The sequence below is a fragment of the Echinops telfairi genome, unplaced genomic scaffold, assembly GCF_000313985.2.
Source record: "Echinops telfairi isolate 266 unplaced genomic scaffold, ASM31398v2 ScPeMD7_7405;HRSCAF=8443, whole genome shotgun sequence".
NCBI lineage: Eukaryota > Metazoa > Chordata > Mammalia > Afrosoricida > Tenrecidae > Echinops > Echinops telfairi.
The window spans coordinates 712,218-728,985 of NW_022111305.1; the positions used below are offsets into that span (position 1 = coordinate 712,218).

General features: G+C 42.2%; 1 protein-coding gene across 3 annotated transcripts in view; it reads left to right on the forward strand.

The window, feature by feature from the left end:
• The window catches only part of ABCC4 (ATP binding cassette subfamily C member 4), a 283,125-nt gene that overhangs the window by 259,010 nt on the left and 7,347 nt on the right, over positions 1 to 16,768 (forward strand). For all 3 annotated transcript variants that reach the window (XM_004709768.2, XM_045296369.1, XM_045296368.1), the window contains one exon: positions 9,460 to 9,594. In XM_004709768.2, the coding sequence (XP_004709825.1) occupies positions 9,460 to 9,594 (135 nt within the window). The remainder of the gene's footprint in view (positions 1 to 9,459; positions 9,595 to 16,768) is intronic.

Here is a 16,768-nt window from a genome sequence, read left to right on the forward strand (position 1 = left end):
CCTTTAAGACCCCAGATGCTATATCTTTTATTAGCTGGGCACCATCAGCTTTCTTCACCACATTTGCTTATGCACACATTTGTCTTCAGTGCTTGTGTAGGGAAGGTGAGCGTCCTGGAACGCCAGTTTAATAGAATGTGTTCTTGCATTGCACGTGGCTCCTTTTTAAACTGAACCAAAAAAATGAAGAAAAACTTCAAGTCCCACAACGAAATATTGAAGGGTTCGCTGGGCAAAAAATCAAAAGATGCAGCAGCTGCAAGGAAAGATGGAAGGGGCACATGAAGTTACTGTGCCAAAAAGAGTTAGCAGACATCAGAGCATTTGAAAAGGTAGCATCTGATCAAGAACCTGTGGTGTGATTGGAAGAAATTTAAGCTGTGCTGAAGGCATTGATGAGAAACCAGCCGCGATGTTTTAGGGAAATGTGTGCAGTGCTGGAAGTGCTCACGCCCTCTTGTACCCCAAGAAATTTGGAAGATAGCTACCTAACCATCGAACCGGAGTGTACTCACATTGGTGGCCCACTCCAAAGAAAGATGTCCCCAACAGAATATGGAAATAATCAAATAATATCATCAGTATCACAACCAAGTAAAATTTTGCTGAAGCTGAACAGTTGCAGGGTACATCAACAAGGAACTGACAGAAAATCAAGCTACCTGGGTTCAGAGGAGACTTAAAACAAGGAGTATCAATGCTGATGTCAGATTGATCTTGGCTGAAAGCGGAGAATACCAGAATGATGTTTTCTTGACTATGCAAACGAATTCCATTGTGTGGGTCTTAACCAACAATGGGTGACATCCAAAGAATAAGAACTCCAGGCACTTAATTATGTTCATGCAGAACCTGTACATAGACCAAGAGGCAACATGAAATCTACTGCCATCGAGTCCAGTCTGACTCATAGCACCGCTCCTTGGAGTTCAAGGGGCTATAAATCTATATGGGAGCACAAACCCGAATCTCTGATCTGTGGAGTCGCTGGTGGATTCAAAGTGCCGACCTTTTGGTTGGTCACCCCACATGTGACTTACTGTACCACTGTGGCTCCACAGACAACATAAAGAAAATAAAAATCCTCCCAACTGGACCCAAAAGCAACACCATGAGAAACAGAGACAGTAACTAGAGTTGTCCTGGGTTTCGTTTTACTTGGATCCACAATCCGGGAACAAATGGAAACAGCAGTTAAATCATTAGGCAGATGTGCTGCGCAAGACCTCCATCCCACATTTCTGCGGAAGCTGGACACTGAATGTGGAAGACCAAAGACCAACTGATGCCTCGGAATGAGGGTGCTGGCCAAAAATATGGAAAGGACCATGGACTGCCAGACGAATAAACAAACCTGTCTTGGAAAAAGCACAACCAGAATGTTCCTTAGAAGCAAGGATTGTGAAACCCTGTCACTTGTTTGTTTTGTGCTTTATAAATCATTTTATCAGGAACTCTTACAGCTCTTATAACAATCCAGACATCAATTGTATTGCGCACATTTGTACATATGTTACCATCATAATTTTCTAAACACTTTTTTTTCTACTTAAACCCTTGGTATCAGCTCCTCTTTTTTTACTTCCCCCACCCCCACCCAGGACCTAGACATACTAGCTAACTTAAAGGGTCAGGGAAAAGAGGAACTTCCTCAGGGAGGTGCATTGGCGCAGTGGTTTCAACAATAAGCTCTAACAATAATAACAGTAAACAATAAGTTTAGCAGTGATTGGGTGGATGGTATAATGCCAGGCAGTGCTATAAGTTGCTGTAAAGATCCTGAGACCCAAGGATTGCAACTACACAAATTTTAGTATTTGGTCCAGTTTATAGTTTAACTTTGATGCAAAAGAGTGGCAGTATAAATGTGGTGAAGAAAGCTGATGGTGCCCGGCTATCAAAAAGTATAGCGTCTGGGGTCTTAAAGGCTTGAAGGTAATCAAGCGGCCATCAAGCTCAGAAGCAACAAAGCCCACATGGAAGAAGCACACCAGCCTATCCAACCAGAGGTGTCGAAGGGATCAGGTGTAAGGCATCATCAGAACAAAAAATCTTACCATAGTGAATGATGGGGGGAGTGCGGAGTGGAGATCCAAAGCCCATTAGTAGGCCACTGGAGATCCCCTTGCAGAAGGGTCTCGGGGAGGAGATGAGCCAGTCACGGTGCGATGTAACAATGATGAGAAATACAACCTTCCTCTAGTTCCTAAAGGTTTCCTCCCCGCTCCCACTACCATGACTCGAATTCTATCTTGCAAGACTGGCTAGACCAGAGGAGGTACACTGGTACAGATAGGAACTGAAAATACAGGGAATCCAGGACGGATGAGCCCTATAGGACCAGTGGTGTGAGTGGCAAAACAGGGAGGGTAAAGGGAAAATGGGTAGGGAAGAGGGAACCGATTACATGGAACTGTGTGTGACCTCCTCCCTGGGGGACATACAACCGAAAAGTGGATGAAGGGAGACGTTGGACAGGGCAAGATATGACAAAATACCCATTTATAAACTATCAAGGGCTCATGCGGGAGGGGGGAGTGGGGAGGGAGGGGAAAAATGAGGACCTAATGTCGGGGGTGTAAATGGAGAGAAAATGTTTTGAGAAACGATGTACAAATGCGCTTTACACAATTGATGTGTGTATGGATTGGGATAACAGTTATATGAGCCCCTAATAAAATAAAATTTAAAAAAAAGAGTGGCAGTATAGTAGAAGAATTCTCAAAAACAAAACAAAGAACCACCTCAAATTCACTGCTATGGGTCGATTCTGACTCACAGCAACTCTATAGGACCGAGTGGAACTGCCCCTATAGGTTTCTGAGACAGTAAATCTTGATGGGAATAGAAAGCCTCATCTTTCTCTCTTATACTGGGGGTTTTGAACTGCTGACCTTGCAGTTATCAACCACCAACTAAAAACCCTCAATGCCACCAGGGCTTCCCCAAATCCAAGAGATACAATAAGTCAGAGTGCTTTACATGAGTTTCCAATACTTAATATAGTCTCATGCTTCTACTTCAACCAACTCTTTTACTCTTCCTATTTTCCTTTCGGCATCCCTGGGTGGTGTACTGGATTAAGTGTCAGATTCCCCACCAAAAGATTAGAAATGCAAGTCTGATCTAAAGACCCTCAGAAGAAATCCCTGGGATGCTACTCCTGAAAAACAGGCCACTGAAAGCCCCACGAACCCAGATCTGCGCTGATCTCCGTGGAACCCCCAGGCGTTGGAATCAATTCCAAAGCCACTTATGACTGGTTAGCTTCCTCAAGTGTGCTTTGTGCCTTCCTGATAGCTATCAACTTGAGGCACATGGTCTCCCACCTCATTACTACCCATCTTTCATTACCAGCCAGACACTTTCCACCCTTGCTCTCTAATCTACTCGTACTCTGTTTTTAAACACATCCCATGGTCTTACCAACTGCACCCTTGGACAACCACCCATCCATACCCTGAACTTTGTTTCCTTTGTCTTAGATTTTCAATTAATATGTAATGGTGACCTCTAACTTGTTATGTACATCAGCAAATAAGGTAAATGGCATGGAAGTGCCCGTAAGGGGCCAGTAGACTCTCCAGCCCTCTTGACTCCCTATTGGTCCAATTTGTCTGGATCCACTGCTACCCTCACCACCCACCTCTGCTTGTACAATCCTCTCTGCTCTTCAAGGGCCAGCCTGGTGGACTCCCCTTTCGGATGCTCTTCCTCAGCCCCTCTGACTAGAAATGATCTCTTCTGGTGCCAGATTTCTGACTTTCGTTCTTGTGTTATCCTCCCGTGTAGTTCCTTCTTCCAGAAAGGCTTCCTGAAGGCGAGCTCTGGGCACTCACCCACCTTTGTCTCTTTTCGTGGCTGCTAGAAAAATGATGGGCATGCAGTAAGTTTGTGGGAAATGTTTGCAGAATAAATTCAGGAGTGAAAGTTTGCTTACATTTTCCTTCATTGTGTTTTAGCCAAGTGTCACGTGCTGTGAATTTGTTTCTCTAGTCTACCCAGACTAACACATTATGGTACTTTGGGAGTGCGGTACTAGAGAAACAAATCATAAAGACAGAGAGTTGATGTTTGACTTCTGCCTCGTGGTAGTGTGCCTTCTCTGGATAGCCAGAAGTCAGATATATCCTTGAGGTTTACTGAGTTGTTTTCTAGAAAGAAGATGGGAAGTTAAAGCTTTGATTATTTTGCTTGGTTGTAGTCTTTGGTTATTCCTGTATGAAATGGTAAAAATGAATGTTGTTAATGTGTATTTTGAGCTCAGGGGTCGAAATTGCCATTCGAATGTCTCAGAAACCATGCTGCTTAAGAACAGTGACTGACAGAAAGCATGCATCTGTTTGATGCCTTCCGAGACCTAATTCTATATTTTTGTATAAATAGAATAGTTTAGATAAGGATTTAGATAAGCTAAATAAGGATTGAACTTGACTGTTTAAAGAATTGAGTTTAGGATCTGATTCTATGTTGTTTATACTGATTGCTTTTGTTATTGTAGATATAAGGATGTACAGAAATGATTTGGGGAAGTATGGAAATACAGAGCTTGTAAGCCCACTTGCCTCAAGCCATTAATTTGATCTTTAGATAGGTTTAGGGCATGCCTGGAAAGAAGTCTCTGAGAAGATAAGCCCCACTCAGTACTTTGGAGTATTCAGGATATTTGCATTCCCAGAGACTTGCCTGGGGACAAGATTGACAGGTTGGAGATTTAAATAAAGAAACTTTGGGGGTTTGAAGTTTGAACTCTACTGGATCTTCTCAAAACTTGGAAAAATCTGGAACCATGAAGAAAACTCCTCTCTGGGACTGAACATTAAAGGAAGCCTGTGGGCAGGCTGAGATGCTTGCTAGGTGACCACCTGGATCTACTTGTTGAGTGGAAGTGGGAGAAATGCAGCAAGAGACGTGTTGAGTCTGGCCACTGACACCCGTGGACTTGGTTTACAGGAACTAGAGAAGAAAACAAAAGCGGGTTGGCTGGTCCGAAGTTCATGACCTAGCACAAGGGTCTAGGGTTGTTGTGAATTTGTGATGGGGCTGTGGCCTAAAGGCAAGGTGACCAATGGGCACCCTGTGGAGGCTGAGTGAGGCAGTCCACGTTGAGTTGACCAGAACCTGACCAGATGAAGAGATTTTTGAGCCTGTGAACATATTGCTGTTAACTTTATGGATGTCCTATCCTGATTTGACTTTGCTTATGGATGCAGATTTCACAAGGTTCCAACTGGAATGAAGATTCTTCCTGTCAAAGAATATGATTGTTTCCTCTGAGCACTGGGTTGATGTAAGTGGGAAATATAGAAATTATTTCCCCAAAATGGGGGAAGAAAGGCATGAAGTGGTTGGCTTACAAACTTTCATAGGTGGGGGAATAAATATACATAGGAATATAGGATTAAGGTGTAGGTGTTACTTAACTTCAATTGGTAGGCATAGTAGGTTTTTTGTTTTGTTCACCTATAGAATGTTAGGCTTAAATGAGTGTGGTACATAATGAATTGTATGCTTTTTTGTTTTATCCTGTTAGGTACAGATGTGATTTTATTATTGTTTGAAAATAATATATGACTAAAGAGATATGTGAAAGTGTTTAAATTGACAAGGAGTGGTCTGTGGTAGTCACCTAATCTGGTGTCAATTTAAGGATTAATGGTGGTAGGGGTAGAGTCTAGTCTGATGATCTGAAGATAACCAATGAGACTTCTGTGTGGGCATGGCCTTCTGAGAATTCTGGGAAATCTAGTACTTCCTCCTTGGAGACAGAAGACAACTCTCTCTGCTATTCCTGGGAGACATTGCAGAAGACAAGCCACATGGACGCAACCAGACCTCGGAAGCTGGAGAAGCCAGAGAGACCCCTGCCAGCACTGAGATGCTTACAACCCCACCAGAATCCAAAGACTTTCTACCCACTGGCCTGTGATCGTCCTGCATTTGACTTCATTGCATGTGTTTCATGAGTCTGAAGAGGACTTTATAGATTCGTATCGGACATCTGGGCTAATATCAAACTTAGGGTCATGTACTGGACTGAGTTGGGATGTTTTCTCAATGTTCAATTCCTCTTGTATATAAACCTCTGCCTTATATACATATGTGTGTTTAAGAATTTGTTTCTCTAGTCTACTCAGACTAACACACTTGCTAAAACCCCAAAAGTTTTCCCCCTTTTTGCCTGTGAGTATATGCCAGGGACATGCTGGATAGTTTGAGTCCTGGGTATGATAAAAGCGGTAATAAAACGTAGAATAGGGAACTGTTTATATTGACGGGCATATTTTCTTAATCTATACTAAGTTAATAAAAGTTGTTACCTAAGTGAAAAGTATCTTAGGAAATCAAATGTTTAAAATGCTCATATCCCTTATATAATTAATAAACAATAAATAAATTGATCTGTATTTTTGAAAACTCAGACAAAAGAATTATAGGCTGAGATATTAGTTTAAATTCCAACTCCCCAACCAACTATTGCCCAGGAAATCTACCTCTTAAGCCCTATAAATACATCCAGTTGGGAATATAATAATTTAGTTCATTTTTACGATGCTGCATTTTGTTTTAGTGTATGTCAAAGGAATGTTAAAGAAGCAAAACATATTACAGAAATATGTTTTACACGTTTGAAAGTGTACAAGGGAAATGTGCCATTGTAATACATTAGGATCACAGACACTTCTTGAAAGTTGGTGAAGTGTGAGTTCTCCAACTACACAGACTTTACGTAATCTGCATCGGAAAGAAAAGACTACCAATCATCAACATGATAAAGGATCTCAGCTGTCCTCAGAATAAACAACTTCCTTCATAAAATACAATGGACCATCGTGAAATTGCTAATTCTGATGAGGCTCAACAAATGTTAACCGAAATGCTCTTTCTATCATTTATATAATCCTATTTCTGTTTTGAGAGCCGATGGGTTTGCCCTGGTGGGGTAATGACTTGGTGGGGGTGGGCAGTTCAAAACCCCAGTAGCTCCCTATGAGAAAGACCAGACTTCTCCCATCAGCAGTTTCAGAATCCCAGGGGGTCTCTGAGTCAGCATCGATTTGATGACAGGGGAGGTTTGCTTTGGTTTGGTGTTGTGGGCTGTACACTGAACTGCTAACCACAAGGTCAGCAGTTCAAACCCACCAGCCCCTTCAAGGGAGAAAGATGGGACTTTATACTCCTGAATAGTTACAGTCTCCAAAAGGTACCAGGGCAGCTCTAGTCTTCTGGAGCAGCGGTTCTCCACCACCGTGTCGCGACGCCTTTGGGGGTCGAACGACCTTTTCACAGGGGTCTCCCAATTCGTAACCGTAGCAACATGACAGTTATGAAGTAGCAACGAAAATCATGTTATGGTTGGGGGTCCCCACCACCTGAGGAACTGTGTTCAAGGCTCCCGGCATGAGGAAGGTTGAGATCCACGGTTCTAGAGGGTTGGAGTCCATTCGCTGGCAGTGAGTTAGACTTTTCACCAGTCGTCTCTGCGATCGGCTGATCTCGGTGGCACTTAAGCATTTTCAGACAGTCTGTGGGGAAAGAAGAAGTCTTCTTATTAACTCGAATTTTGAACAGTAGAGTAGTAGTTGGGCAAGAGCAAAAGATCGTTGTCTTTTCTTGCCATTGCAGATTCGGTAAGATCGGTGTGGTCCGAGAACGCACACTTCCACTCTCAAGTGGCGATCTGTAAAGTGTTTGTGAAACTGTTGCAGTAAAAAGGGCCTCCAGTTTTGCCAAGTACTGGGACTCACTGATTTACTTCGCCTCTCTTTGCCTGAGCGAGCCCCGCACTTTTAACTGCATTGTTTTCTTGTTCTTCTTCGTTATCCTCAGGAGGTGTGGGCCCCCTCCTGCAAGGCTGTGCTTAAGTAAAATGACACATTCAGGGTGTCTCAGTTGACATGCCAAATTATAGGATCTTTTAATGAGCATGTGGATGTGACAGATTCAATTAGTCTTGAACTCTTTTGATCAAGCTTGCCCTGCAGAGTAATTCACAGTAGTCAACGGAAGACTCACAGGAAAATGACCTGGATGAGACTTAATAAATGTTTCCGATCAAATGACGTGAGACAGAATTAGCTGCAAATATATGGGGGTGCGGTGGGGACGTGAGACAAGAACTACTTGTGTCCCACTTCAAATGTCAGGGTATTTTCTTCAGATAAATTTCCCCTAAATATGGCATCAATGGAGAACCAAGTACCACTCAACATTCGAAATGTTTTCCCAGGTACAGCATTTGGGACAATTGTTTTAGACTGTTCCCTCCGAAACCATTAACCAGAACCAGCAATAAGTGGAAACACAGAATTCAGAGTCCCTTCCTCTCCCTTTCCGTTCCCAGCTCATGTGTTAATGAGCACTAAAACGGCTAAAAGGCAGGAAGCTCAAGAACAGGAAAGAAGCAAGGGAAGGATGATTGGGAAAGCAGATACTCAGGCGCCCGGCAATTCCGACTGAACTGCCCCCGCTTGCTGCGTGGGCCCTGATGGCTGAAATCTGGGGCTCAGTGTTTGAATTGGTTCTTTAGTCTTATCCAAAGAAAGATTTTTTTCCAGTGCAAAGTAATTACGCAGAAGCCACTTAAATAGGGGCCCCAGTAGCTAGTCTTCCACTTTCAGAATAATAAACTACAACCAGAGCCAACTTAAGGGTACACCTACCTTAACCTCCCTGACAAGGGCTTGTGCCCTGCTTGCTGCCCTGTATGTGACTCTACTCCCCAGCTGGCAGACTCTAGGTTCCCTGTGGAACTAGCTGTTAACTCAAAGGTTAATGGTTCAAATCTACCCAGAGACTCTAGAAAACCCCTTTCCATCCGATTTCGAGGCAGAATGATTACTGCCTCGAAAGCCCTGTGTGGCATTTCCACTCTCTCGCTTAGGGCCCCCCGACTCGCCAGTACCTAACAACAACGGCAACCGAGGAATCCCAGAAGTGTTCCTGTCTTTTCCAGAAACGATGCCGGCTCTATGAAACCGTAGTGGTAATTAATTTGCTGTCCAGTCACTGCCATCTCGTTTGAGGACATCGCCCTACTTTTCGATAAATTGAGCTTTGATTGTCTTAAACCAAGAATACTCCCCACTCAGAAAATAGATGTGGATAACTAGCCCCCCGAACATAGAGTCTGAGAGTTAAAAGTTTTAACTAATGATAATAACTCAACATGCCCTTGGAGAACATGTAATGTCCCAAGACTGCTGAGTGCCCATAATAATAGCTTACAACTTTCATTTTCTTTTTTTCTTATAGCATTATGATAATAAAAGGCAAGGCCAGGCCTTTGTTTGCTCAATAAAACAGGGTAATCAAGCCATTTAAACATCATCCAGGCCTACCACCCAACTAGATGCTCTGTATTCTCCCTCTCCTGCCCCTTTCCGAAATATTGTCTGAGTTATAATATGTTCCTGCACAACATTGTGTTTTAATGCGTCGCTTTCTGCTGATTAACAGGTTTTGGATTCAGGAAGACTGAAAGAATATGATGAGCCATATGTTTTGCTGCAAAATAAAGAGAGCCTCTTTTACAAGATGGTGCAACAACTGGGCAAGGCAGAAGCTGCCGCCCTCACCGAAACAGCAAAACAGGTGAGTGGTAATTAGAGTTTGTCTCAGCAGTTCGCCCCTCACAATTTGGCACCATGGGTCCAGTAACAAGCACCGTGTATCCTTTTCAATTATAAGCCTCCAGAGACAAAGCTCCATGACTGGGTTTTAACAACACGTCCCAGGTTGAAATCAAGTCTGCCAAGAGTCAGCAGAAACAGGTGGGGTAGGATGTGTGTGTGCACTGACGTGTGCATGCACGGGGTGCCTGGGAGATTTTAGAGTGGACATTTTACATACATGTCTGGGCACTGTGGGCTTAGAGTTTGAAGACCCATCAGACTTCCATATAATTGATGCTTATCACAGTCTGGAGGTGTAAATGCTGTCAGGAAATTTGGGATAGCTTGAGAAAAAGGGGGAACGTAAAACTTGTATTCTAAAAAAAAGTCTTAGCAGGAAAATGTGTAGATGTCTTTTGCATTCTTTAGTTTGTTTTGTGTTATGATTTGACCCTTCCCTTCAGCTTCTCCCGAATTCTTTGTTGTGTAGAATTAGGTCCACATTTACCCCTCCACCCCACCTCCGATGCTCCCTGTGCCTTCCAGGAATCCCTGGGCAGGATGAAGCTGTCGGCTTGTACAAAGGTTCAGTCTCCAAGGGGTTACTGTGAATCTGAATCAAGTAGATGCCAACGAGTATGCTTTGAGTTTGGGAACTTCTAGGACTTGAAATATCAGCACGAATTTATAGTACCTTTCTGCTGTAGTCTAAACAGTGCTTGGAGGTTTACAAAGCATTTTCACAGAGATATACTACATGTCAAAGTACTAGTATCATAAATGGTATGAAGAAGGTGCTCAATGAATAGTATCCAGATTAAATGATATCTTGGCAACCGGAATGCTGGAGTATTATCCCACTCGCAGATGAAATAACAGAGGTTCCGCTTGTAAAATTTAGCCAGTGTTTACACAGCCTTTCTGGAAGGTGCCAACTTTTGAGATTAGCAGCCAAGCACTTACTTATTTGCACCACCAGGTATCTCTTGTTTGTCCTGAGGCAGTCTGAGTTTGTGTTCACTTTTTATGCTGAATTGTTTCCTAGCTTTTAAAATATTGACATAGAATAAGATTACTTGTATATTATCTTAAATAACTATTAAAACTAACAGAATAAGGAAATATGTTCTAGTATCTAATAGTCCTTCCCTGAAACTGTGTGTGTGTTGTGTGTAAATTCATTCATGTATATATTAGACTGCTAACTGCAAGCTTTGTTATTCAAATCCACCAGCTGCTCTGTGGGAGAAAGATGAGGCTGGCTGTTTCTATAAAGCTTTATAGTCTTAGAAATCCTAAGGAGTAATTTTACCTTGTCCTGTAGGGTTGCTGTGAGTCAAAACTGACGCTATGGCAGTAGGGTGAAAGGTTTATCTGAAATAGAACCTGGATTCCTGTCTGCCGCTATTCAGAGGCTGCTTCTTTGAATTGTGCTTTATCCTCAAAACTGCTCAGTAAGTGTCTGCCTTTGCATAATAGTAGGGTAGTAACTAACACAAAGTCATGTAATCAAAGACAACGCAAACCAAAGTATTGAGAGAAGCAGGGAGATTTGGTTGATATGTTGAGCAACTATTCTTATTACTACTACTCCTACTAAGGGATTCTGCAGCTAGTTGGCATGTCCCATGTATGTTGCTATGGTATAGGTACTTTTACTGTTGTGCCCAGTTAGAGGCTGAGGCTACGATAACCAAACAAAACTCTGCCATCGAGTTGATGCCAACTCATAGTAACCCTTTTAGACAGGGTCATACTGCCCCTATGAGTTTTTGAGACTGTAACTCTTTATAAGTGCCTGGGGGTTTTCAGATTGCAGACCTTGCAGACGGCTGCCCAGTGCATGACCCCCATGCCATCGGGTGTGAAATGGAAGAAGGAAATTGCCCAGACTCATATACCAAGCCCATTTCTGTCTGGTTGATTCTGACTCATGGCGACAGTGTACACAGACTAGCACGGTGCTCCACGGGGTGTTCTCGGCTGAAGGCTTTCTGGGTAGGAGCCCGAGTGGTCTAGTCGTTATGTGTTGGACTGTGATCCGCAGGTTGAAAGTCACTAGATGCTCCTCAGGAGAAAGACCGGGCTCTCTCCTCCTGTAAACAGTTACAGCCTGGGGACTCCCAGGGGCTGTTCTACCCTGTCCTGTAAGATCAGCATCCACTCGATGACAGCGAGTTTGGGTTTGGGTTAGTCTTCATGGAAATAAGTGGCCAGGCCTTTACTGTTCTGGTCCAAACCAAATAGGTTAGTGGTCAAGCACAAACCATTTGTACCACCCAGGGACCTCAAGGGAATATGAACAACCACCGCTACCACCCAAAAAGAAGCCCGTTGCCATGGACTGGAATAATTGACAAAATCAGGAGTCAAAGTTCGGTTTGGCGGTGACCAAGTCTGTATTTGGAACTTTTATAAGTCCTGGGACTGTATAACTGAGGAGAGAAGCCGCACTGGGATTATATGAGTATATCTTGTTGTTTTTATTGTTAGGTCCATTGGTTGGTTCTGACCCAAGGCAACCCTATGGACCACAGAACAAACACCATCCCGCCCTTGTCATCCTCACAATCGCTGTCCTGTTTGAGACCGTTGTGAGCACCGTGTCAGTCTAGCTCAGTCCGGGCCTTCCTCTTTGGGGCCGCCCTTCTTTACCTTCCTTGTGTCCTTTTCCAGGGACTGATCTGTCCTGGAATTTCATATGTATCTGTATGTATGTGTGTATGTATGTTTTTCGATGTGCTTTTTTTAAAAGTATGGTGTTTGCAGAAGGCTTTAGTCTCTAAGGTGTCTCCTAATCAGAGCTCCTGTGATGAGACCAGTCGGATGCTGCTGCATTGCATGTGGTGTCCAAGGTGGGCCCAGTCACCCAAGTTCACACAGTGGCAAGATAGCGCTCTTGAATTTCTCGGTCTTGCCTAATGCATTGGCTCCCTATACAGTCTGAAACGTAGTGGCAGAACAGCCCGGAACTTCACTAGCCCTTTTGCCTTTGACCTCGGGGATTTTGCATCAAAGAGATATGTACCCTCTACTTGTCCAAGTTTCCATTTGAAAAATGTGTCATTGTATTACTAAGGCATTGAGTTATAATAAACACATATAGAATTTCGAGCAAGAAAGGCTAATGTAGTGCAACCCCCCTTATTTTACAAATGAGGAAAATAGGTCCTAAGAAGTGAGACCACCCAGAGTCACACTAGCTTTGGGCAGAGGTCAAATGAGGAATCTTTTGTTTCAGTGAGCATTCTAACTCAAGTGCAACATAGACCTAGAAAAGTAGTGGGCCACAGAATGAGAAATCTTTTAATGCCCAATTCAGTAATCTGATACCTATGGCATTAGGTGCCATCAAGCCTGTTCTGACCCAGAGCGACCCTTTGCACAATAGGATGAAACACTGCTTAGTCCTGCACCATCCTCACAGTTGTTCCTGTGCTTAAGCCCATTGTTAGCAACCTTTGTGTCATTCCATCTCCTTGAGGGCCATGCCCTTTTCCACTGCCTTTCTACGTTACCAGCCATGTGTACCTCATTTGACAAGACCATGGTACTTTATATTCATGTCGTTCCTTGTTCTTTACTATTCATCGCTCACGCAGTTCTTGTATGTGTAAAAGAACTTTACCGATGAAAGGTTGGGCTACCATCTCTCACACAGCAATGTGTGGGCACTAGGGAGTGATTTTCTGCGTGAGGTGCATGTTCCGCCCTGAAGTTCTTCATTCCGGGTAGAATCTCCTTGTTGCGTTGTGATGTCGGAGGTGAGGTGGGCCCAAGTTCACACCATGGCAGGGTACCGCCCTACTTCATTGGCTCAGCCCCTTAGGGAGAGACATAAGGAAATCCACATCTTGATCCCCATCCAAGTTGAATATCTTCTTGACATTGTTTTTGCATTCACTGGGTCCTCTTAAGAGAACAAGCTGTCAGACTGTCAACTTTGTAAATGTACAATCATCAGATATCAATGCCTCATTCAGAACTTCAACACCAGGGGAATTAGACTAAATCAACAAGCTTTTCACTGCAGCAGATTAGAGTGCATTCATTTGAAATGAAAACTCAACATCTGTAGAAGGTACTTCCAAATCATACTCTCTGGACCACGTAGTTGCTTTTCTGCAAATGTTGTTGCAGGCCCGCTGGGTCACTTGCTAAGCTAGACTCCTTGAAATAGTGAAGAAAAGAATTGTTAGGTCCATAAAGCTGAAGGGTGAATGCCTATCTTTCTCTTCCTTGAGAAAACAGACCCAACTGGGATTTTTTTAAGTACCTTTGTAACCTTTGTAAATACTCTAATTCATTAAAACATATTTCTCATTACAAGGGTTTCTTAAACAGATGATGCATGTTAATGCTACAAAATAAATTTTTTTAAAACTGTAAAAATATTTACACTCTCACTCCTGTCTGCCGTCCTTCCCAGGGGTAAAGCCCCTGACACCATTTTCTTCTATTTTCCAGATACATTCTGAGCATGAACAAGAACCATGTGCATATATAGCTTTTGTGGTTTTTAAACATAAATGATACTTCATCCTAGTTTTTCCCATTTAATCTCTATCAGAAATTATATCAATCCATATAGTTCTCTCTAATGTCCACGTGGTATTTGCTTTCTCTACCCTGGTCCTTATATTTTTCTTCTAAAGAACCAGCTCTAGGATTTATTTATTCATTTGTATTTTATGTTTTGCAATTTATGTCTACTTTCCTATTTATTAATTCTGCCTTCTTTAGCTTTGTTGTTTTGGTTTATGAATGGAATATTGAAGGCTCTGGATCATCCCCTGAAAACGGCTCTGGCCGTGTCTCCAGGGTCTCGTGTGAGCCACGTTCTGCATGGAGCTTAGTTGTTGTTGTTTCTGCAATTTCCGTTTTCTCTCCTCGTGGACCCAGAAGTTATTTAAGAGAAAGGTTTTGTAAACTTCTTGGCTGTCGGTTTTGGGTGTTTGGGTTCTTTTTTAATGTTGTTTGCTTTCTCGTTGTGTTTATGTTCACTCCCTTGTGATCATTATTTCTAGCCAGTCCGAATTTATTAATGCTGCTTTCTTGTGTCTAATTTATAGGCAGTTTTTTTGAACATTCTGTGGACATTTGAAATAAATGAAATGGCTGTTTAATAGATTTTAAGTCGATCTATTTTATCATATTTGTACATCTTCTCTACTTTTGTTCTGGCTTGTATAGTTTGTCCCAGTTTTGCTGGTGGCATTTTGATGCAATAGTTTTCAATGCATAAGTAGTCGGGACTTGAGTTTTCATTACGCATCATATTTTTTACTATTTTAAAGTATCTTTCTTTTGTTCATATTATGGTTTTGGCATCAACTTAAGCTTGCTCAAAACTAAGGTTTTTCCACCTGCTTTCACTGTCATTTCACTTACCGGCTGTGGTTGGGATAGTTTCTTGCATTGGGAGCCCAGGCTGTGTCTTTTGTAGTATGGGACACGTGCTTTGTGATTTAGTTTTAATTTTCTGTGTTTAATCAGTGAGCTTAGTTCATTTACATTTACTGACATGATTTAATAGATGTTTGATCAATGTCTTGTGCGGTTAGTTTTTATGTGTGTCTGTTAAGTATTGTTTTAATTTTCACTCCACTGTCTAGGATCCTTTTGTTTGTTTGCTTAATTTTTATGTGTGTTCCTTTCATTTCTTTTAGGAATTTTATTTCACAGCTCTAACTTCATATAATGGGGCAGACTGCACTCACCACCCATCTGTCAGTGGAAGCTTGCGTGTTGCTATGATGCTGAGCACGTTTCAGCATAGCATCCAGACTAACACAGACCAAGCGATGCCAATAAAATCCACCCCGTGGGTTTGAACTGTCTGACTCTCTCTGATAGAGAGGACGGTGCAGGGCTGGGCATTGTTTGTTCCATGGTGACTGGAGTTTAGGTCCAACTTGACAGCAGCAGCTCACTTCATACAATGCATAGTGCTCTATTTGTTTTAATATTTACTGCCCGTACGTAATAAATAGTGACAATATAAGTAGACGACATTTTCTCCGATTCCATTCTACCACGTATAGTTTTCTTTCTTTTATTGTTTTTCTTCCTACCTTTTAAAATACACAAAACTCTGTTCTTGGACTTACCCATCTCAGACACCTTCTCTTGCTCCTCCTTCAGTCAGCATGGCTTTGCCCTCTCGGAGGTGTGTTTGACGCTGCTGGTGGCGACCCATTACTGCATCTGTGTAGTCCGTTTGCTCACTCGTTACCAGGTGTTGTCGGAAACCCAGTAAGGTGGAATGCAAGGGATGTGATAATGTTTCATATTTTGTGAAAAAACTTTTCAGACGTCGATTAGATAATAAACATTTCCTGTGTCTCGGTGTAAAATGGAATGTGTTTGTTATATGTGAATCTAAAAGTTTGTCAAGGAAAGTACATTGCTAGAGTGGCCTGTCTTGGATCTGAAACATTTGCCTGCTGCCTCTGTGATTTAAAATCACTTGCTAATTAATGACACTCTTAGGGTTTACTTTCTTTTTAAGCATGTTGTCACCCGAGCTGCCCCATTGTTTCTGTGTCCTGTCTAAGGTCAAGAATGTGGTAACTTGATGTAAACTAAGTGCCCAGAGAATCCTGTCTTTATCTTGAAGGTCGTTTTTTCCCTGCCACATCATATATATATATATATATATACACACATACTCTACTGGTATTTAGATTCAAATCTTCCTTTATTTTTGGAATTTCACTTGGATTCTATTGGAGGATCTTTTAATATGATTATATTGTTCTGGACATGAATCTTTGTATATTACAAATTGATTTATCTTTGTTCTTTTAAAAGTCTTTATGAATTTCTGTTTACCTTGTTTACTTTTCTTTATTTTCTCTCCCATGTCTCACATTGTTCCAGTGGGGGCTAGTATTTTTGGTGTTACCTTCGGTAGATTGATTTCCTTAATGCTTTCATTTGTCTCTTCTAATTATCTTTTGAGCTTTTTCACCTCCTGTTACATTGGCATGTTTTCCTTTTTTTTTTAATCCCCCCACCCCCACCCCCAGGCATGTTTTCCTAACCCCATTTTTTATCTGTTTTGACCTTATTGATTTGTTGCTGTTTTCATTGAATATTTTGCATTGTATTTTCATCTGCTCATTGCTCCCTTTAATCACTTTTTGGGGGGG